This window comes from Dendrobates tinctorius, unplaced genomic scaffold (genome assembly GCF_039654945.1).
Source record: "Dendrobates tinctorius isolate UK_male_01 unplaced genomic scaffold, ASM3965494v1 ptg000165l, whole genome shotgun sequence".
NCBI classification, from domain to species: Eukaryota; Metazoa; Chordata; class Amphibia; order Anura; family Dendrobatidae; genus Dendrobates; species Dendrobates tinctorius.
Window position 1 is genome coordinate 16,343,479 of NW_027361832.1, and position 13,237 is coordinate 16,356,715.

The following is a 13,237-nucleotide window of genomic DNA, read 5'->3' on the forward strand; positions in this document are numbered from 1 at the left end:
ATACTCAGGACTAGTTACCAGATAAAAATATATTGGTTTATTTGGTTTCTTCCATCAAAGAAAGGTTATTACAGAAAAACAGGTGAATAAAAATAAGTGAAAGAGATATTGTCCATTGTTCATAGCAAAGCAGCATGTATTCTTCTTTCTCTCCGGGATCTCACATGGCAAATGGCGTCTGTCTCTCAGTTCGGCTTCTTCGTACTAAAGTAACATACCAGCTGTTGAGTTATGTCATCTTGCGTCTGTGTCTCATGATGGTGAGGGAAGAAGACAGCACCCTCTACAGTTAGCCATGAATTATATACGTCTCTTGAAACACGTGATCTCGGTATATATGGAGTTTGACATTTACCTCAAGGCTAAACTTAAATATGTAGTGAGCTGACATTTCTACCATGAGCCAAGCTTAAAAATAGCCTATGTCATGTAAGCTAAAGCATTCTACAGAACTGGGTGTAATAAGAAATATTTAACGAATTATTAATATTTAACAGTAAATTTTGCTGTAAAAATGAGAAATCGCTGGTGATGAACTTTTAATCCTGATAACTTCCTAACATAAAAAAATGATGTTCCAAAAATTGTGCTGATGTAAAGTAGACATGTGGGAAATGTTAACTATTTTGTGTGACATAACTCTGATTTAAGGGCATAAAAATTAAAAGTTTGAAAATTGCTAAATTTCCAAAATTTTTGCAAAATTTCTCTTTTTTTCACAAATAAACATAAATCATATCAAATAAATTGTACCACTGTCATGAAGTACAATATGTCTTAAGAAAATAATCTCAGAATCAGTGGGATCCATTGAAGCGTTCCAGAGCTATGACTGACCTCATAAAGTGACAGAGGTCAGAATTTAAAAAAATTGGCCTGGTCAGGAAGGTGAAAACAGTCTTTAGACCTCATACTCACTGGCGATAAAATCGGACGATTGCAATACGATTTTTAATCGGATTGCACTCTGACCCATGTTAGTGACATCTCACTTGAGATTTCTTTTTCTCAACCAAAATCGGTCTGAGAAAAAAATCGCAGCATGCTGCGATTTGCAGCGATCTTAGCCAATAGAAGTCAATGGGTGCGATTAAAAAAACGGACCAAAAACGGACCATCCGTTTTTAACGGAATACATCACCATTCTGTGGTATAGAACACTGTAAATGGTCCTGTAAATGACTGTAGAAAAAGAGTTGCTGGGGAAAAAAACGGATGAAAAATGGATGGAAAACCGATGGAAAAATAAAAAAATCGCATAGAAATCGCATGACACTAGCATAACACTCCACCCTTTTTTCCAGTCGAGAAATCGGACCGTTTTTTTAATCGCCAGTGGGTATGAGGCCTTAGCGTGAGAAGGAAAGAGGTTCTCTCATGTTTATTAATAGTCAACATTGCAAAATTCTTGTAAAAACAAGCAACATTACAATTTACCTCTTATTAAAAATCCTCTCTCATTTTATCAATAGTTTACTGATCATTGCCTAGTTTAACCAGTTTAATAGTCAAATAGTGCGCTTTTGCAACCTCCTTAGTATACAGCTTGCAAGCGCTGCTCTGAAGCTGGTGAGATTTCTGGGCCTGGATAGCTTCAGGGCCCTTACACTTTTCTTATGCTGACAGTGAGTCGCCCTCGCACACCCAGGGCAGCGGGGTACTCGGTAGCGGGCCGGTGTCAAGGCGGGAATGTGTCACAGCAGCGGTGACCCGGTCCGTGGCCCTGGGTGCCCAATATCAATGGCGGTGATGTTAATGGTGTTTAAGTTTATTAGAATAGTTTGTGACGCCACCCGTGGTGTTTGGCAAGTAAGATGTTGAGCCAATGCTGCATGCAGATCCGCTGGGATTGATGGTATGGTGCAGCAAAGATGGTGTAGCTCCCCACAGGTGGAGCTGTGCAGTGTAGGTGCAAACCAGGGGAAGAGTCTTGAGGAGCATTTTGGCTCATCTTTCATCGTTTTTAAGAAATCTCAATATGGAAGAGGCCAGGAGCCATTTGGTGAGCTGCATTTCATGCTACATGTTCACAGACTTACCAGTGGAAAAGCCAAACTTCACATGCCACAAATGCAAGCTTGTGTCCCTGTTGGAGGAAAAGTTGCAAAATCTCGAAGAGAGGTTAGCTACGTTGAAGATCATTAAGGAAGGTGAAGAGTTCTTGGACAGAGCAGAATTATCTCTTCATGTTACAGAAAGAGAAGAAATTCGAAGTGCACCTGAAGAAACAGAGGAATGGAGACATGTGACCCAGAGAAGCAGGAGGATCAGGAGGCAGTCAGCACCCATACTTCTCAGGAACCAGTACCAGGCTCTCACGCAGGAAAACGATGAAGAAATACATCATGATAAGACTTTGCCATCAAACAGCAACCTTGTACGCCTTCAGAGTCCTCCTGGATGGAGAAAGAAAAATGTTGTGAAGAAGAAACGGAGAGTGGTGGTCATGGGGGATTCCCTGTTGAGAGGAACAGAGGCCGCTATCTGCAGACCGGATATAACTTCAAGAGAAATGTGCTGTCTTCCAGGTGCAAGAATTAAAGATGTGTCTGACAGGATATCAGGACTCTTCAGACCTACAGATGAATACCCATTCCTGCTACTACATGTGGGGACAAATGACACCGCAAAAAATGACCTGGAAACCATCTGCAGAGACTTTGAAGACTTAGGCAAGAAAGTGAAAGAACTGGGAGCGCAGGTGGTCTACTCTTCCATCCTCCCAGTGGATGGCCATGGAACAAGGAGGTGGAATAAGATTCTGCAGGTGAACAACTGGCTACGTCGATGGTGCCGTCAGCAAAGATTTGGATTTCTGGATCACGGAGTGAATTACTTATACGATGGACTACTTGCTAGAGATGGGGTGCACCTTACGAAGACTGGAAAGCATGTATTTGGAAGTCGCCTTGCTATACTTGTAAGGAGAGCTTTAAACTAGAACAACATGGGAAGGGAAGCAAAAGACCAGAAAAAGCCATACACCTGACAAATGCTATTGAGAACTCTGCTATTAGAAGTGGAAAGGAAGAACAAAGACAAAAGAATCTAATTAATAAAAATATTGGAGAAAGAGAAACCTATCACAAACTAAAATGTTTCTATACTAATGCACAAAGCATGGGCAACAAACAAGGAGAACTGGAACTACTAACACAGGAAAAGAAATATGATGTCATTGGAATCACTGAAACTTGGTGGGACGCTACACATGATTGGAATACAAGACTAGAAGGATACAACTTATTTGCAAGAAACAGACTTGAGAAACGAGGAGGAGGTGTTGCATTGTATGTTAGAAACGCGTATATCTGCACAGAGATTGAAGCTTCAGAGACTGGGAGTTCTGTGGAAACTGTTTGGGTAAGAATACAAGGACAGAACAATGGAAAGGACACCATTGTAGGCATTTACTACAGGCCGCCTGTGCAAGCTGAAGATATGGATGAACTCTTTAAGCATCAAATGGCCAAGTTCTCCAAAAAATATGACATAGTTGTCATGGGAGATTTCAACTATCCAGACATTTGTTGGGAATCTCTCTCAGGCAAAACTAACAGGTCAAGGAAATTCTTATCCTCTCTTGCTGACAACTTTATCTTCCAAAAGGTAGGGGAGAAAACAAGGGGAACTGCTACCTTGGATCTAATCCTTATAAACAGGGAGGAAATGGTTGAGGAGGTAAAAGTGGCTGGGACCCTAGGAGGTAGCGACCATGCTATTTTAGAATTTTGGATAACTAGAGGCGGAAGACCTGTGAAGACTCAGACGTCAAGGTTAGATTTCAGAAAGGCAGATTTTAAGGGATTCAGAAAGAGAATTGGAGGGATCCAATGGCTGGATATCCTTAAAGACAAAAATGTCCAGGAAGGATGGGAAATCTTGAAAAATGAAATTCTCAAAGCACAGTTGTTAACAATTCCGAAAAGAGGGAAGAATAGGAAGCATTTAAGGAAACCAGGATGGATGAACACAGAACTTAAGCACATGCTAAAAAGGAAGAAAAAAATGTTTATAAAATGGAAAGAGGGAGGCATATCTAAAGAAGAATATAATGCTGTATGCAGAACCTGCAGGGCACAAATCAGATTAGCTAAAGCTGAAAATGAATTGAGGCTTGCAAGAGATGTCAAAAGCAATAATAAAGGATTTTGGGGATATGTCAAAAGTAAAAGAAAAGTCAAAGATGCTATAGGATTTTTACAGGATGAAAATGATGAAATGGTAAGACAGGATGCTGAGAAGGCTGAACTTTTAAATTCCTATTTTGCATCTGTTTTCTCTCAGAAAGGAAATGTAACATCAACTGTTCTTCACTGTCCTATTAAGGGAATAGAAGAATCCAGGATATCTATAAACAGAAAGATAGTGAGGAAACACTTAGCTAGCCTAAATGAATTCAAGTCTCCAGGTCCAGATGAATTACACCCCAGAGTACTGAAGGAGATAGCAGAAGAAATTTTTGAACCCCTCTCCATAATCTTTGAAAATTCTTGGAGAACAGGAGAAGTGCCAGAAGACTGGAGAAGAGCAAATGTTGTTCCTATCTTCAAAAAGGGGATGAGGGTGGACCCAGGCAACTGTAGGCCGGTGAGTCTGACTTCTATACCAGGAAAGATCTTTGAACAAATTATTAAACAACATGTATGTCAGTACCTGGATAAGAATGAAGTGATTAAACAGAGTCAGCATGGGTTTGTAACTAATAAGTCATGTCAGACTAACTTAATTTCCTTCTATGACGGTATCACTGATTGGGTGGATCAAGGAAATGCTGTAGATATAGTATATCTTGACTTCAGCAAAGCATTTGACAAAGTCTCTCATACAATCCTTATTGAAAAAATGACTAAGTATGGAATGGACAAGGCAACTGTTAGGTGGATTCATAACTGGCTTAGTGATCGGACCCAAAGAGTGGTCGTAAATGGCTGCACATCCAGTTGGAAGAATGTCTCAAGTGGGGTACCACAGGGCTCTGTCCTGGGCCCTGTATTGTTCAACATATTTATCAACGATTTAGATGAAGGAATTGAGGGTAAACTGATTAAATTTGCTGATGACACAAAGCTAGGAGGGATAGCTAATACTAGAGAAGAGAGAGAGAGGATTCAAAAAGATATAAATAAACTGGAGAAGTGGGCAGCAACTAACAGAATGGTTTTTAACAGGGAGAAATGCAAAGTACTACATCTGGGCAATAAAAATGAAAAAAGCATATACAGAATGGGAGGAATAGGGCTAAGTGATAGCACATGTGAAAAAGACTTGGGTATACTAATAGATCACAGACTGAATATGAGTCAACAGTGTGATGCAGCAGCAAAAAAGGCAAATGCAATTCTAGGATGTATTAACAGAAGCATACAGTCTAGATCACGTGAAGTCATTATTTCCCTCTACTCCTCTTTGGTCAGACCTCATCTGGAATATTGTGTTCAGTTTTGGGCACCACATTTTAAAAAAGACATCAACAAACTGGAGCAAGTTCAGAAAAGAGCGACCAGAATGGTGACCGGTCTGCAAACCCTGTCTTATGAGGAAAGGTTGCAGGATTTGGGAATGTTTAGTTTGCAAAAGAGAAGACTGAGAGGAGACTTAATAGCTGTCTACAAATATCTAAAGGGCTGTCACATTGTAGAAGGATCAACTTTATTCTCATTTGCACAAGGAAAGACTAGAAGCAATGGGATGAAACTGAATGGGAGGAGACACAGATTAGATATTAGAAAAAACTTTTTGACAGTTAGAGTGATCAATGAGTGGAACAGGCTGCCACGAGAAGTGGTGAGTTCTCCTTCAATGGAAGTCTTCAAACAGAGGCTGGACAGACATCTGACTAGGATGATTTAGCGAAACCTGCTTTGAGCAGGGGGTTGGACCAGATGGCCCAGGAGGTCCCTTCCAACTCTACAATTCTATGATTCTATGATTCTATGATTCTATGATGAGGAGAGGCGCAGAATGGTATGTAGGCTGGTACCCAGGTGTAGTGGTGCGGGAATAACTGGAGGACACCAGGGTGTGCGGTTCCAAAGCTTTACTCACTGTTTGCAGTTCACTCAACTGCCTGCCTCCGCACTGTGTTCTCCAGGTCAGGGCTTCAGCCAACCTCCAGGCAGGGTAGGATTCTCCCTTCCTCACTCCGCCAACATGTGCCTTACTGAACGACTCCTCCAATGCGCCTTTAGGTGCGAAGCACCCCAGTACTTAGTTACCCTGGAATGCCTCTCTCTAGGTGTTCCTAGTCTTTACTTGTATGACAGACAGCTGTAGCCTGCTTCGGGGACTCCTCACTGCGTCCCGGCTCTCTATTCAGTTGCTGTTGTGTCCCAAGTCTATGATGGGAGCAAGGCTTTAGCGGCTCACTACTCCTCCGGTGTGTGTTGCCGGACATAAAGATCCAATCAACCTCGGGGATCGGGCCCCGGCCTTTGCACTCTCTGGACTGGAAGGGTTCTCTATCTTTATTCAACCAGCTTCCCATCGTCCTTCTATTCTCCTTCATTCCGATCTGTTCTATCTCTCTTATGGAATCTGTAGTCTCCAGTCTACGTCTCTTTCTCCTTCTCTTCCTTCCCTAGGGAGCTCGTTCCACTAAAACCAGTCCTCAGCCTCTCCTGACTGCCTTCCTCCGCCTTGAGCTCCTCTCAGGCTGACCTACTGTCAGCCTACTCTCTCTCTCTCAGACCCTCGTCTGACTGACCTCCTTCTCTGGGACTCACCCCAGACTGACCTGAAATCCTACACCTTCCCTCTCTTTTATATCTAACTCCACCCGCCTCCCCAGCACCTCTCGTGTTACGAAGCCAGGGACCACAAAAGGCACCCTATGACCTTTCCAGCATAAAGCATGGATGGGTCCCTGCTGAACTATCCTGTGTGTGGGGTGCAGGTGTTGGAATGCGGAAAGGAGTTCCCAGCCTACCTGGATGGTGGGGCACTACACCTTAGGAGAAGGTGCAGTACCTCTGTGGCGACTGAAGACTCAGGGGCGCCGCAACAGCAGCATAGGAGAATGCACAGTTCAGACCAGCTGTGCTGCCATGCTGCTTGTCTGAACTGCCAAACTTCTGAAGTGCATCCCCCCGCCAAGCAGGAGGCCAAGAGACAATTTTAAAATAAATTTATAATTTTGTGAAAGAAAATTGCACTTGTGGAATTCCAAGAAGTTTTGTATTTTAATTTAAAAAAAAGTTTTCTTTCTATGTCCTGCCCTGCACAGGAGGAGACCAATTCTGTGCAGAGTGCTACCAGGAAAAGTTACCTCAGATAAAGGCACAATCAAATTTAATTTCACCAAAAACTAGAAAAAAGTGAGTTTTATAGTAAAGTTTGTGCACAGAACACAATAAATTTTGTTGCTGAAAAAATTTAGCATTTTGTGCTCAAACCTAGAAGGGTCGGCTTTTAGTACAATACATAACGACGGCTAGGTATCATCCATTGAGGTTGAGCGCTCAAAATTATTTCACAAAAGGTAGTATAATCTATAATATAATATAGATTATACGGCATCCTTCATTTTTCAGACACTAAACACGCCAGTCTTCCTATGACTAGTTCCAATGGGTGTCTATGTGCCATATCCAAGACTCTGTTCACACAGCATTACATGTTGCAGGCACTACACACGCTAGTCCTCCTCTGACTAGTTCCCGTGGGTGACTTGCACCGCTGCATCACAGTCTCTTTAATCACACAGCCGTACACAATCCAGGATATCCTCCAGATCGCAGCCGGGCACCATATCCACCTGTTTTGCAATTGCTACACACGCCAGTCTTCTTTCGGGCACAGGACATCCACCTCCGGTTCACCTCCGGGCACAGGACTGTCCACATCCGAGACCAGTCACCGTGGATGACTTGCATCCCTGTGTACACTGTGGGTTGCCAGGCCTCACTCTGGCCCTGACACATCTGAGATTCACTAAGCACTCACTCTGACCTTTCTCTTTCCTGCAGGGCTTTTATCACAGAAACCTGTGGCTTTCAGCCACATGGAAAACCTGGGTCCAAAATGGAACACTATCATACTGCAATCTGTTTCAAACACAACATCCAGAGCAGGTTTTCCGTACCTCTGTCTTGGACACTAACATGTCCAAGACTAACACGTACTTTTATTATCAGTTTGCATTGAAGTCACAGCTCCTCCTGTGACCGCAATGCATTCCCATAGCCTCAATATGCTTCCGTGCATATCCTGGGGAAAACACAGCACCCCCTAGCTGTAACAGGGGTCACTGCCTCACACATATTGCCAGGTCATTTATATCACATAATAAATACTGTAAAAAAACAACTATCTAAAAAACAAAGGAGGAACAGTGTTTTTTTTATTCACAGTTTTACCACACCTGGATTTTTTTTGGCTCTCACTACTTTACATGGTAAAGTGAATGCCGTCAACTACAACTTGTCTCTTAAAAACATGCCACCATATGGCTATAATGATGGATAAATGAAAACAAGTTATGGCTCATGTAAGAAGGAAGGTGAAAAATAAAAGCGCAAAAGTTAAGCATTTTACAGTCGTGAAGGGGTTAACATGTGCTTTAGGCTTTATTCACACATCAGTATTCCATCAGTATTTGTATGCCCAAACCATCCGTGCCTCCAAAACACAGAACAGGTGCCAGTCTTTTAATTATACTTTTTCTCTGCTAGTTCCACTCCTGGATTTGGCTACAAACACTGATGCCAAATACTGCAGTGTGAATAAGGCCTTACAGTTTGTGCGCTTCGCCGCTAGGTACTCCACTCTTGTAATAGTTGTGCTCTGGATTACTAGAATCTGTTTTCTAGAAATTCACCCTTTTACCCAGAGAGTTACTGCAGCTCAGAATTGTGATCCAAATTGAGAGGGCTGGACTGGGCGCACGGCCAGTAAGGAAGAACTCGGCACAGTGGTGTATATAACATCATAGATCAAACGCTCGGAGACAAACAGTGGCAGACAAAGGGCTGAACATACCAAATAGTGAGCCTCTGTGCAGTTCCTGCGGTATTATCTTAACTACTATTTAGTTCTGTAAGGGAGAGCTAGCACCAGAACTTAGACCACCCAAGGACATGGAGCTTCTGTCTCTCCCATTATCTTTGCTGCCTGTTGGGAATGCTACTTGCATAGGCCTTGCTATTGCTGTAGTTTGTCTACTAATTCACTGGGTGAAGAACAGAAAAGGACGGAATTACCCCCCAGGACCCTTCCCTCTCCCCTTGGTGGGGAATGCCTTCCATCTGGACTTCAGCAACTTACCTGAAAGTTTATCCCAGGTAAAACTATAGTAATAAATATATCTGTGCGTGAGCAAGCGAAGGATGAACTACTAAAAACATGCAGAACATTTGGCAAAAGCCTCAATTCACACATCTGCGTGTTTGTTACCATAGGCCTTTTTTTCTTGTAAAAAACTCTTCATTAAGACTGTCATATACAACTTCGTTCTTAAAGGGAACCTATCTACCAGGAAAAAATAGAAATGGGGTTAATCTGCAGAATAATAGCATTACTAACCTGCCTGCTGTATGCTGCACCGGGGTCGCAGTTACAGCCGCCACTCTCTATACACAGAGCAGTGACTGAACCAGCGCCGGTGCTGCCCCAGTGTTTGAAGCCGGAACGTGCCAGGGGGAATAAAGCTCATGTTCTCCCCACAGAGTTAGGCTAAGTGCAGGCAAGGGCAGGTTAATATTGCTATTAACTCTGGTAATAACTCTGGAACGCTTCAATGGATCCCATCAATTCTGAGAATGTTTTCTTGTGACATTGCACTTCATGACAGTGGTAAAATTTGATCAATACAATTTGCATTTATTTATGAAAATATCAGCAGTAATAAGGGTTAAATGCTGACCAGCAAGTTCTCATTTTTCCAACATAGTCTACAAAACCTTTATTTAGGGACAACATAACATTTGATGTGACTTTGAGGGGCCTATATGACAGAAAATACCAAAAATTGACATCATTCTAAACTGCACACCTCAAGGTATTAAAACCACATTAAAGAAGTTTATTAACCCTTCAGTTGCTTCACAGGAATTAATGGAACGTGGAAGGAAAAAATGAACATTTAACTTTTTCTCACAAAAATTTTACTTTAGACCAATTTTTTTTTTATTTTCGCAAGGGTATCAGGAAAAAATGAACCCCCAAATTTGTTGTGCAATTTCTCCTGAGTATGCTGATATTCCATATTCCCAATATTGTATGGGCACATTGCAGCGCTTAGAAAGGATGAAGTCATGTTTTGGAATGCAAATGTTGATGGAATGTCCTGCGGGTGTCATGTCATGTTTGGAGAGCCATTAATGTGCCTAAACAGTGGAAACCTTCCACAAGTGACCCAATTTTGGAAACTAGACCCCTCAAGGAATTTATCTAGATGTGTGGTGAGCACCATGAATCTCAAAGTGCTACACAGAAGTTTATAACGTTGAGCCATGAAAATAAAAAAAAAATCACATTTTTTCCACAAAAATGCTCTTTCTGCCCTGATTTTTTTATTTTCAAAAGGGTAACAGGAGAAAATGGACCCCAAAAATTGTTGTGCAATTTCTCCTGAATACACCAATACCTAATATGTGCTTGAAAACTACTTTTGAGGCACAGTAAACCACATTATTTTTTGTACATCCTAATAGCTGTATAAGGGTACAAAAATTAATTGAAGCAACCAAAAAAGGTTAATATTAAAACATTGAAATGTTTATTAAATCATTAAAAACAAAATTTCAGGAACAGAGGTTAATGGAAAAACAGAGTTTATCTACAAGTGTAGTTAAAATTTTGACTCCATGGGTGTTTTCCAGAAACAAGCAGCAGTGGTGGTTGGTTAGTGGAAATTTCAAACTGACATTGTATTGACCAGTACATTGTAGTGCCCACTACGTTGTGGTGCCCAGCTCATGCTTCTGGAGGCATGGACTTGTAAATTAGATGGGCTGTCATCACTACAGAAACGCCATTTGTGGACTCTAAATGTGGTTGAGAAACACTGTGGGGCTCAGAAGGTAGGGGGCATTTGGATTTGGGAGCGCATAATTTGCTGAATTTCTTTTGGGGTGTGAGGAGCTATAGTGCTTTTACAGAGCCTTTGTGCTACCAGTAATGTGGAAGCCCCTATATTTCAATTCACAGATGACTGACATGAGGGGGATTTGCTTTTTTTGTAGATTGAGTTGAAGCTTTTGTTGGGAACATTTTACATAACATTTGAGATCACATTTATTTGGCGCTCTACGCTGTGCACTTACATAGGGGTTTGCATCTAAATCTCCAATGAAACCCCCGAGAGAGCCATTAACTATAATGAGGCAGCAGAGTTACTCTGGACTCCGTATGGCCTCTGTTCAGTGGTGTTCTTTTCAGAAGTGCACAAAACTGTGGCAGACTGAGCTTTTAGGCACGTCTGAAAAGACGACAACTTTGGATTATAGGTCAGACTGCGTCCGCAGTACCTCCAGCTGCCTCATTATAGGGAATCTTCCATTGGGGGTTCCATCTGAATCACGTATTTCAGGGATTTACACGGAAACCCCAATGTAAGCGCTCAGTGCAGGAAACATGTGAGCCGAGCCTTACTGCGATCTTTGGGAGACAGAAAAAATCAATAGTGTGACGGAGTCACCTTACGCTGAGTCGTTTTCTTTAGAGTGGACCCTCTGGGTCCTGGCATCCACCCACCTAGGGCGAGCTGACCTTATGAGGAACCACCCCCTATACAGGGAGTGTCAGGGGCAAGACCAAGGGGGTGAGCCGCCACGACAGCTGGAACCAGACGGCCGGCTCAGGTAGACACTAAGTACGAGTGTCTGACGACAAAGGATGTGCAGGAAACAAGACAAGACGTGAATTCAAGATATCTTCATTAAGGTAAACTCAGGGTTACATCAGGTGCAAGACGTGATAACAGGGAAAACACAGCAAGGTGCGTGCGAGGGCACGCCAAGGTCCATGGCATGGTACGTGCCAGGTGGCACGCCTGGGTACAGGCAAGGGCTCAATGGCATCGGACTCCGGACAGCTGGCAGCGATCGACATGATCAGGGCATCAGGCTGCGGACATCAGCTCCGGACCTCAGGCCACAGTCATCAGGCTTACAATCTCTGGCAGCGATCGGCAGGTTCCGGGCATCCGTCAGGCAAACCAGGGTTCAGGCAAGGTGGCACGATAGATCTCCAGACATGGTGTGTGTTAGGGAACACGCCAAGGTCCAAGGCAAGGTTCCAGGCAGGGTCCATGCTAGGGGCAGAGAACATAGGAAGTACTACAAGTCCAAAGATAGCAGAGACAAAACATGGCACAAAAGACAACACAAGACATGGCACGAGACAAGAGGCAGAATACAAGCACAGAGCATGTGCAGAGAAGCACTACAGGGCAGAGTGCAGGGGCACAGCATACTGGGAGCAACCCAGCAGACCAAGCAGCCATGCAGGGAAGCAACACGATACTCCGGCCCCGACCTTAGGAAGGGGCGGTCTGATATAGCACCATAGCACCTGAACTTCCGGGTCAGGACCAGGGAAGGACTTCCGGTTCAGATCCTTCAGGATCATAGAGAGCTATCTAAAAGCTATCCGAAAAGTTGGATTTTGGCGTGCACGGCGCACCGTCAAAAGTGCGCAGCGCAGGTCAAAGCGCAACTAGCGCACGGCCTGCGCACGATCTGCGCACCCTATGCTAAAGATAGGGTGCGCCGATCGCAGGCGCCGCTGTGCGCTAGGAGGCGGCGCTACAAGCAAGGGGCGGGCACGCCGGGCAGAGAGCCGGCTCGGGGGCGGAGCTACCCCCGGCCGTGCGTGCGCTTAAAAAGCGCTAATGTGAAACCACCCATAGAGATGCCATTTTTATTTACATTTGTCTTTTTGATTGCGTTTTATTCCATTTTTGTTTGGCGGTATGATGATAAAGCATAGGTAGTTTTTTTATTTATATTTTTAATGGTGTTTTATAGGGTGGGTAATTCCAGGGGCGACAATACCAAATATGTATACTTTTTTTATTTTTACTTTTACGTAAATGGATTTTTTGGAGTAATAGTTTTTCCTTTTTTTCTTTATTTTGTGATTTTTTTTTAAATATTTTACAATTTTTAGTAACTTTTTCACATTGTCTCAGGATGAGACATCAACCACTGTCTGATCACTGATCTAACTAATACTCTGCAATACTTGTCCCACTCACCAGCGCACCTGTCAGTTTCCAGAGCCGGAAAGTGAGCAA

At 43.1% G+C, this 13,237-nt stretch overlaps 1 protein-coding gene across 2 annotated transcripts in view; it reads left to right on the forward strand.

Annotated features, from left to right (window-relative positions):
• The first annotated feature begins 8,911 nt into the window (after positions 1-8,911).
• The window catches only part of LOC141053169 (cytochrome P450 2D15-like), a 130,636-nt gene continuing 126,310 nt past the window's right edge, over positions 8,912-13,237 (forward strand). The window contains exon 1 of one of the 2 annotated variants that reach the window (XM_073550532.1): positions 8,912-9,281. In XM_073550532.1, the coding sequence (XP_073406633.1) occupies positions 9,078-9,281 (204 nt within the window). In that variant the 5' untranslated portion in view covers positions 8,912-9,077. The remainder of the gene's footprint in view (positions 9,282-13,237) is intronic. The other variant, XM_073550531.1, reaches the window with a different exon arrangement.